This window comes from Scardinius erythrophthalmus (genome assembly GCF_964197995.2).
Source record: "Scardinius erythrophthalmus genome assembly, chromosome: 23".
NCBI lineage: Eukaryota > Metazoa > Chordata > Actinopteri > Cypriniformes > Leuciscidae > Scardinius > Scardinius erythrophthalmus.
The window spans coordinates 8,617,979-8,628,554 of NC_138243.1; the positions used below are offsets into that span (position 1 = coordinate 8,617,979).

General features: G+C 37.1%; 1 protein-coding gene across 1 annotated transcript; it reads right to left on the minus strand.

The window, feature by feature from the left end:
• Positions 1-4,469: 4,469 nt before the first annotated feature.
• ptgdsa (prostaglandin D2 synthase a) lies at positions 4,470-8,673 on the minus strand. The gene is made up of 7 exons (XM_081354044.1): positions 8,568-8,673; positions 7,915-8,054; positions 6,098-6,174; positions 5,896-6,006; positions 5,682-5,792; positions 4,771-4,793; positions 4,470-4,673 (listed from the first exon to the last, which is right to left on the minus strand). Exons 1-6 carry the CDS (start codon positions 8,658-8,660, stop codon positions 4,771-4,773), a joined length of 555 nt encoding a protein of 184 aa, XP_081210170.1. The 5' UTR covers positions 8,661-8,673; the 3' UTR covers positions 4,470-4,673.
• Between the last annotated feature and the right edge of the window lie 1,903 nt (positions 8,674-10,576).

A 10,576-nucleotide genomic window follows, 5' to 3' on the forward strand; every position in this document is an offset into this window, starting at 1 on the left:
TGCTCCTTCTTCATGATCCCAGGATTGAAGCATTCCCACAAGAGCTTGTACCCATACAGCAAAGTCACCGAATCCAACAGAATCTCCTGAACGTACAGCAGGTAAGTTCTTAATTGTAGCGATCTCTCGCAGCACCAACTGGTGGGGTTGCCCATATCTTTTCTGAAGAGCTTTTAAGGCAGTAGTATAAGGCTGGGAATGATGGGCATAGGCCAAGGCCAGAAGACGAGCTGCCTCCAACTTCAAATGATCAAGAAGAATATGATACTTGTATTGCTCAGTTTCCTCTGAGGGTAACAAATTCTTTAAAGCCATATTCAGCATGGCAAACTCTTGGGGGTCATCACTCTTCAAATATGGAAATGAAAGTCTTTCAATACGGGCTGACCTAGAAGGATGTAGAGCTGGCATACTTGTGTGAGACACATTCACTGGTGAATGAATAGACATATGCTGGTTAGGTACCATCATTTGCATTCCAATTGGGGAAAGTGCAGTTATTTGATTCACATCTCTTTCCTGCCCCTGAGGTGCTGATACAGTGGTTATAACTCTGGGTATCAAAGGATTCTGACGAGACATAATGGAAGGATTATCTTGCTGCGGTACAGTTCTAGTTGTCTGCTGTTCTAAAGAAGTTTGATAAGAATGACCAAGAGAAGCATAAGTAAATCCAGCTGATAAATCTCTAGGAGGCAATGTTGCAACCCTTGAAGGAACTGGCGGAACATTCTGGATATGAGCTGGATATAATACTGGATAAGGAAAATCAGGTAGATATGGAGGCCTTAACAATCCTCCATTTGGAGGGAAGGCTGGCCAACTTGGAGGCATCCACGGAAGACCAGGCATACAAAATGCATTTCCCTGCATTTGATCAGGCGGCCATATGCTTTGATCCCTTCCTACTTGATCACTAGGATAAAAACTGGGATTCATTTGATGATGACTGACTGAAGATGAAAGACCATTATGTTGTTGCTGAGTTAAGCCTTCACCCATTACATTGGGATGCATTAAAGGTTGTGACCTGAGGTTATCTGGGAGAGGAACTGAGAGCCTAATAGGCGGACATGGATCAGAAGGCTGCTGGTGTTGTCTCTCTGATGGCCCTCTAGTCGTGGCTGCTGAGGAAGTAGGCATTGAAGAGGTAGGTGGCACATTCTGAGATGAGGGCAAAGTATTTTGTCTCTGAACTTTTGGTGGTGTAGAAAGCACATTATCCTGCTTGGTTTGATGTCGTCGCATACATTCACTCAACTCATCCACAATAGAATCTCTGGCGTTCATCTCATCTTGCTGGTTTGCTTGTATTGGGATATGAACAGGGGATGCTTGAATAGAACTGCATTCAGAACCAGTAGAAAACGAAGAACTTCTTTTCCTTTGCATATCCTTCATCATGTGTCCCACATCCAACAACATTCCTTTCATTTGTTTAATCTCCTCAGACAAAGACTTCACCTCATTTTGAGTTGCAGTAATGGAAGCTCCTTGTGATGCAACCAAATGGCTCAAATCTTCTGGCTGGTGTGACAACTGTCCAACTGGATGCATTGAAGGATTTAACTGAGTCATCATATAATCTTTGTGCCATCTTGGAGGTTTTACAATCCTTGATGAACGTTTAGGTTTCACACAGTCATCCTCAGTCTCCATTCCAGTAGCCTCTCCGGCTCGAAGGACCATGTAGAAATTTAGCAGAAAGTTCTAGGCTGATTTGGCTGTTGCTACTGGAATGGTGGGTCCATTAAAACTCATTCAGTCATCAAGTACTTTTCCCAGTTTATTTGTGGTGACATATAGGAGTAGACATTTCACAGATGGCAGTGATGGTAATTGTTGGTTTCTAAAACCCATAAACAAAACCATTAATTAATACAAACACAATTGCAAATCTTAAATCATACATCTGAAATCAGCTTTAACAATCAAATGAGTATAACATTAAAGAACTACTAAACAACTAAAACTCAATATATCAAACACATAATCCTTTAAACTAAACAATCAAAAAGGAAACTTACATGGTCAACAACGCAACAATTCCACACAAGCCATGTCTGAACAACAGCTTTTTGGTTCAAACAAGAGGAGACTGCAACATAATTAGTAAGGGGCCACAGGTGCTCTTTATCAAGACTCAGTCAGCCAATCAGATCACAGCAGGATTTTCTACAGGGCCACTTTTTGGTAAATCGTTTGGGACAATAATACGATACCATATATGCCTTTTCCATGTGTTTTTATGATTAATAATGACTGTTTTTGATCATTTTGTGTTGAAATTATGTAATAAAATATAATTATTTAGGCCCTACAGTTCTTGAAACATCAGCTGTGCCAACTTTTTTTGCGTGAGCAGTTTCAGGTAAAATGGGCCAGTCAAACTGCAAAGGGAAATAGTAATTTATCATCAATTTTAATTTTAAAACACAATTGCTTATACAGCCACATAACATTTAAACTGCATTAAACAAACATATTCATATGTGCCATTAATAAAAAAAAAACATTTTGGGTGCAAACCCACTTATTCAAATGTGCAATTAAAAAAGTCCATTTTGGAACAGCATAGATCAGTGAACTGCTGTCAGTGGTGTGTGTGTAACTATATAACTATATTTAATTAAAAATATAAATTTTTGGGTTGGCTTGGGTTGGAAAAATATATCTATGTAAATATACACCTTAGATGCATTAAGCAGGGTAAGAAGATGTAGTAATATGCCACTCTTGAAAACAGTGTGCATTAGCTGTTAAATTGTAATATATTTAAAGATGAGTTTAGCAGAGGATGATGATGTATCAATATGTGTGTGTGTATATACATGTGTGTGTGTATGTATATATATATATATATATATATATATATATATATATATATGTGTGTGTGTGTGTGTGTGTGTGTGTGTGTGTGTGTGTGTGTATGTATATATGTATGTAATTAGGGGACATAAATGGAAACATGTGACTATTATAATAACTATTTAATTAAATATAGTTATTTAGTTACACAGACACACACACACACTCAAACACATGTGGATGTGTGTTTGTGAGTGACAGAGATGATGGCCCATTTTAGCTGAAACCATGCGGCCCATTTTACCTCAGTGGGTTAAGGTAAATTGGGCCGCCAAGAAAAACATCACTTTTTCAAAAAATATGTTCATATACCAAACTAACAACATTATTTCTGATTGATGCCATCAAGACAGATATTATGCATAGTTTTTTTATGTGCATGTTTGGTTTTTTTATAGATTTATCATCCTTATAATAGTTTAGTTAGATTTGGTATGCCAGGCTACTTACCATGCAGCTTTCTGGTGCAGTCTTGATTTGAATTATTGCCCAGCCCACCATAGCAACCATAAACCAATAAAATCACCTGTTACTTGTCAAGCACAGTTATGACAACAGTTTAAAATCCTTTGCAGTCATTGGCTCTAAATTCCAGAGGGGCTGGGACCCCTAAACCTTAAATGGCCCATTTTACCTGATGGCCCATTTTACCTGATATCACCCTATAAATAGGCTATAAATCCATTTTCGATGGCTCCAGACACGTCGGCGCTCCCGCCATCTTGGAATGGTCACTTGGTCAGCATGTCGTCACTCACAGTGAGAATCAATGATGCCACAACATCACAGCTCCTGATTGGGAAACCACCAAGATTTAAATTCCCGAAGAAAGGATAACCTTTCACAGGTGAGATTGAGAATGTGTTGCTTTCTATTTTTATCTGTATTTACTCAAAATTACAGTTTTTATACTATGGTAACTTTTTAATGGTTTTACTCCTAAGTTACATTTGTTACTGAGTAACTTTTTAATGCCATGTCAGCTGACGCCTTCGACTTGCTGTATTGTGTTAGTTTAACAAAATCATCTGCTGAAGTCTATTGCAGATATAAATATGGTTATATATAAATATGGTTATTTATGTATGGTTATTTATCCTGTCTGCCTGCTTGGAGAACTTTCATTAAAATAGATGTAGGCTATATTGTTCTTAATCTGTGGTAAACGCACATTAACTATGGTAAACGCACAGTCCACTTGCTCTCGAATGTTCACGGACCGGCTTTGACCGTTTCAATATGGCGGCCGGCTTATGTATAGCGGCCCATAGAAACACCCGCTAATGAGGCATTTATGTATATAATATATCTATGGTGGTGTACACTGGACCGCACATGTTCTTCGTCTCAGGAGTAGCGCGAGCATTTGAAGTACGTCAGAAATATAACGGCGTCATTATGGGTTCTGTTTGCTTTTTCCGCGTCGCGCCGCTCGCGTCTGGAGTAGACACGGTAGGCTATATTGAGACAATCCTTAGCACAAGAGATGTAGGCTACTGTAACTGTACACTACACACATTAACATTCCCACATATTTACACATTAACTTTCATTTCTTATCCTAAACTATAATGGCAGATGGGAATAATCACAACGTGAATAAAAACAAGAGTGTTTTATTTTTTGACCTTTTCTGAATTTCCACTTTTCTGTCTAGGTTGAATGTTTTGTCAGCTTTATAGCAAAGCAAACAAATGACTTCAGTTACAGTTTTACAAACTGTCACAAACAGACATCATTTTGGCACATTAAGGTAAAGATGTGTGTCGTGTGGCCTCCAGTCCAGCTCTAAATGGGATCAGGAACTGAAAGAGAGACACATCAAGTGTGATGAGATACTAGTCAGGTTGTTACTGATGAGAAAATGTGGTTTGATGAACTAGATTCAAAGCTCTCGCTTACCTAATTTCCATATGGACAGTCTTCTAAAATGAAAAGAAACAAAAATGAGAAATTTTGTGAGAATTTTGCTGAAAATACTACTAGATTAGACAATAAACAAACATTTAAATTGTTTGTGAAGAAAAGTTCTGTCACACATGGATGATCGCTTGTTGTATAGCAAATATTTGTGTCACTCTGTCATACATGTATAGTCTTGAAAGATAGAGTATTGGACACTTCGGCCACACTTGTCTCAATATGTCTGAGTTATATGTAATATATCATTCATTCCAATCACTACATTGATCTAGCCTAATAAACCTGACATGTATGTAGACTGTAGGATGGGACTGATTGAAACGTAGGCTACGACAAAAGTTAGTATAGAAGAATAAAACATCCTCAGCATGTGCTAGAGGTAAACAAGTAGAGCAAGATGAATCACACTTTGGCAATTGTGTTTTTAATGTGCGGTGAAAAAAGAGAAGGAACGAAAGAGGAGATATGGACGCAGTCATGGATTGGGAAAGAGGCCAACTTGGCATGCCAGTCTTGCAAATGGACCTTGGGTGAGTAGTTTTAAGTTTTAGTGCCATGTCATGTTGATCAATACACCTTTTGTACCGTCATACAATGTGTACTGGGCATTAGATCAAATATCAAACTGTCAAACCAAGTGTCCTATTAGTGAACATGAGCATTTGACAACTACAAATTTCCAAATACCTTTTTTCATCAATTTGAACAGTATTATTCTATTCTTTAACCTTAAAGAACCTCTTTTTGAAATGTTTTGTTAGAGAAGTGTTCGTGTGCTGTCTTTCTTTAAAATAAATGGATTGATATTGTGTTGTTTGATGCATTCAGACAGTTTTAAGCATGGCTTACGTGTCCAGATAAAGTAAAGCTTGTAGGTGTGAGTGATTTACCTGTTTTACCAGCGGCTGGTGGAGTCAGGATGGACTCTCTGGAGAATCCTCGAGCTGTGGCGTACGCTCTGAACTTCTCCAGCACATCCGCCCTCAACCTCTTAGTACGACCTACAGCCAAATTACAGGCCGTGAGAACAAATCAGAAGAACACAAACACCCTCCCAAGATGCTTTAAGTGAGAAGTTCATGCTGTTGTTAATCTCAGGCTCACCGTAAAGAGACACTTGTGTGAACTCCTTGTTGATCTTCTTGTGTTTGAGGACCAGCGCATATTCAGTATAGTTCGTCTCCACCACAGTAACGTCCTTCACCCTTCTATGACCTGCAGATGACAGTACAAATCTGAACTGGAGTATCATTTTCTCTGTGTCTGATCTGATTCTGCTAATGTCTCATGTCTACTGCTGACTCACGAGTGCTGTAGTAGTTGAATACGCCGGGCACAGACGTCTTCTCATAAACGTAGACCTTACGCTGACAACCAGAAGACCTGCATATAATCACATGCAATCATCACACAACGTCTGAGTATAATAATATAATATAATGTAATGTAATATCATATATTTTAATATAATATAATTTTAGAAACTATTATTAACAACTTTGAGATATGAGACAAGAATCATCACACAGTGTGTGAATAAAATAAAATATTAGGAACTAACTATGATATATGAGATGAGAAAAATCACAGTGTGTGAATAAATAAAAATAAAGAAATAAAAAATAAAATAAAATAAATATTAGGAACTATTCTAACTATGATATATGAGACAAGAATTATCACAGTGTATGAATAATAAAATAAATAAATTAAATTAAATATTAAGAACTATTCTCACTATGAAATATGAGACCGAAATGATCACAGTGTGTGAATAAAATAAAATAAATATTAGGAATTATTCTAACTATGAGTTATGAAACAGAAATGATCACAGTGTGAATAAAATAAAATAAAATAAAATATTAGGAATTATTCTAACTATGAGTTATGAAACAGAAATGATCACAGTGTGAATAAAATAAAATATTAGGAATTATTCTAACTATGATTTATGAAACAGAAATGATCACAGTGTGAATAAAATAAAATAAATAAAAAATAAAATAAAACATTTGGAAATAACTATGAGATATGAGACAAGAATTATCACAGTGTGTGAATAACAAAATAAAAGAATAAAACAAAATAAATTATTAGGAACTCTTCTAACTATGAAATATGAGACGAATCATCACAGTGTGTGCTGTGTAAGAACTATTATAACTTCATTGTGAATCAAAACTAAAACAAAATAAATGGCCACGTTGTGTCTGAAATGTCAGTTTCTCAATATGAACTTGTAATAATAATATATAAAAGCAATATCACAGTCTAATAGTGCCGTTGTTCTGTATATATTCAATTCTTAATTGGGTGAATGTAAAATACAGTGCTATGCATAAGTTTAGACACCCATGCTAAAGTTGACTAAAAAGAGGAATAAAAAATTATCTTTTGGAAATTGAACTTAATGCCTTAATTTAAAAAATTAGGAAAAATCCAACCTTTTAGGACACCAATTTTCTTTGTGAATGAATAATGTATCGTAAATAAATAAATGTTCATCCTTAAAATACAGGGTGCATAAGTTTGGACACCCCTATGTTAAATTCCCATAGAGGCAGGCAGATTTTTATTTTTAAAGGCCAGTTACTTCATGGATCCAGGATACTATGCATCCTGATAAAGTTCCCTTGGCCTTTGGAATTAAAATAGCCCCACATCATCACATAGCCTTCACCATACCTAGAGATTGGCATGGGGTACTTTCCATAAGATGCATAGTATCCTAAAAAATAAATAAAAAAAATACTTAAAAATAAAAATCTGCCTGCCTCTATGGGAATTTAACATAGGGGTGTCCAAACTTATGCACCTTGTATTTTAAGGAAGAACATTTATTTATTTACGATACATTATTCATTCACAAAGAAAATTGGTGTCCTAAAAGGTTGGATTTTTCCTAATTTTTTAAATTAAGGCATTAAGTTCAGTTTCCAAAAGATGATTTTTTATTCCTCTTTTTAGTCAACTTTAGTATGGGTGTCTAAACTTATGCATAGCACTGTATATAATATGTGTACTTATTATTATTCTTTTAACCTGGTGAAATAATGAACGAATGAATGCTATTATATTATAGTCTGAACACAGTCATAAGTGAACACGAGTGTGCCTCACTTCAGACTCCACATGGTCATGTTGACGTCCCCATTCTCCTTTGGCTCCACTACGCCCATAGAGACAGTGAGTCTGTTCCTGTACGGCACAAAGCCTGGAGAGTCATAGGCCAGACCCACCCGATACCACTTCCCTGCAAACTGAGCAAACACAAGAGAATACGCATCATTTCACAAGGATGTGCTGGAAAAAGAGCAGAAATATTAACCCTGATTACTAATGTCCAATCGGTATCGGACAGCTGAACCGTGTGGAGTCTGTCTGTTCATTAACTGCCAAAACATTTGTCTCAGTGTCTCAAGAACCAACACTCTTCTTCATAAAGTCCCATGAAGATGCCTTGGCAGAAGTCAGATGTTTCTGGTTGCAACACTGAGCGAGTGACCTTTGCCCTGAGGACTGTTTGTCTGCACTGTCTCTGCTGTTAACGCAATCACTGGCCCTGTAGAGCGTTACCCTCCTCAACTCATCCACAGCTTGTCCATGTCAGTGTTTCAGCCTTTAAAACAACAACTCAAACAAACCTCATATATCCAGCTGTTCAACTCCAAGACAACACCAGCCTGCTCTCACTTTTCAATTTTTGATACTAGTCCAGAAACTGTCCTACAGATAAAGGCACGTCTCCAAAAACGTAAGGCTGAAGTTCTCACCCTCTGAAGGTCAAAGTTCTTCTGCGGCTGGACTCCGGCGTTGATGCCTGTCAGGAGCATCAGCAAAGAAATGGTCACCAAGGCGATCTTCATGGTTACGTTGTAGAGAGGAACACAGCCAGAGATTGTGGACTATGCAGTGTGCCAACCACATTAGCTCCGCCCCCTCAACAATCCAGCCAATCGCACGCAAGAACACACACCTAACAGAAGGACCATTCATTGAAGGCCATGCTTGAAACTTAAAAATATTAAGATTTCCAGCCCACAAAGTCAAATACATGTCCCTTTATGAATCTTACTTAAAATGACTAAAAAAACAACCACCTCAAAATAACACGGCTTCACATACAAAGTAAACAAACAGGAGCAACAGCAGAGAATTAATATATTTTTTATTAATATGGATTCTTGGATGCCATTGTTTTGAAAGAGCATGATTTACAGCTAGTCTTTAAGACAAGAGGACTTCAGTGTGACGCGGCACACCTCACACACCTCCTCTACATAAACACACACACACACACACACACACACACACACACACACACCACCATCTCACTCATAGTTCCCACCTCTGCATGTTGTTCCTGAGTACTGAACAGAAATAGACAAAACAAAAGTGCATTTATGATCAGTCTTTTGAGAAGGGTGACAAATCTGTACAGTTTATAAACAAAACTGTTTTAGGGAAATCCCTAACTAACAAAATGCAAGATCTTCATTGGCTTTGGTGCTCAATAAAACAAGATAAAAACAATATAACTTATGATGCTTAATGGTCCTTTGTAGCTTTAAAGCCATTGACAGAACAAAATCCACAGTTCATAATTAGGTTAAACATTAAACATTAGATATCCCTTATTATCAATGAAAACATACTGGTGCATTAACAAGATTTTGGATGGCAAATGGAAGGAAAGTGAACGAGCACCACAACCTAGTGGACAGACATGAGAACAACATCGCATTTCATGCACAACATCATCTGGAAAATAAAGCGACACACAAACGGATCCTTTAAAACATGTTCGGAGTGAAAACAGACTGACTGTTTTTATATGGTGCAGTGGGGGAAAAAAACATGTATTTAAAAAAATAAATAAATACAAAATTATTCACAGCACTGGCTTTTGCATTTCACATTGCTAATGCCTTTACAATATATGAAAAAAGTCATTAAACCATAACCGACATCATTAACGTGGAAATGACTGAAAGTGAAGGTTGTCTGTGCGAATTGTGTGTCTTTGTATGACACTTTAAAGGGACGGTACCATCGAAAAAATTCAATTCCGTCATCATTCACTCCCTTTTATGTTGTTCCAAACGTGACTATTTCTTTTCTGGAACACATAAAATAATCTTCATTCACATTCTAAAAAAGACAAAGCACGATAGTAGTAGTTGTAATTTACTGATAATCTTCTCTGTTGAAACTCAAGAAATGGCTTGTTAATGCACCAGGATGATGTCAAAGTGATTTGCATTTTTAATATGCAAAATGGAAAGGACATATGAAAGCTGAAGTGGAGGTAGATTATCAGTTTTCTCACATAAAAGTATCATATGGCTTCAGAAGACTTGGAATAAGTCCTTTTTGGAGGTTTGGAACGACATGAGAGTGAGTAAATGCTCACAGAATTTCCATTTTTGGGGTGAACGTTTCCTTTATCTAACAGAAATAATAAAGAGAGGCCTCGGCAAAAGATTCCTGGTGAGGATTCTTGCGGTCATAGGACACAAACATTAACACAAAGTAATATCATGAGAGAAAGAAATGTTTGTAGAGAAGATTTGACATCATAGTGTGTCTAAAATATAACTCAGTGCATAAGATACGCTTTCCCTCTCTTTCACACACACACACACACACACACACACACACACACACACACACACACACACACACACACACACACACACACACACACACACACACACACACACACACACACACACACACACACACACACACACAGAGCAAAAGAAAACAAGCTTAACAGAGA

What these genes read in the sequence shown, in the direction of transcription:
- ptgdsa (XM_081354044.1), bottom strand. Translation starts at nt 8,660, where the DNA reads ATGAAGATCGCCTTGGTGACCATTTCTTTGCTGATGCTCCTGACAGGC. An exon ending in ATTCAACTACTACAGCACTC is followed by an intron (nt 6,007 to 6,097) that starts GTGAGTCAGCAG and finishes TGTCATCTGCAG; the next exon opens with GTCATAGAAGGGTGAAGGAC. An exon ending in CACACAAGTGTCTCTTTACG is followed by an intron (nt 5,793 to 5,895) that starts GTGAGCCTGAGA and finishes ATTTGGCTGTAG; the next exon opens with GTCGTACTAAGAGGTTGAGG.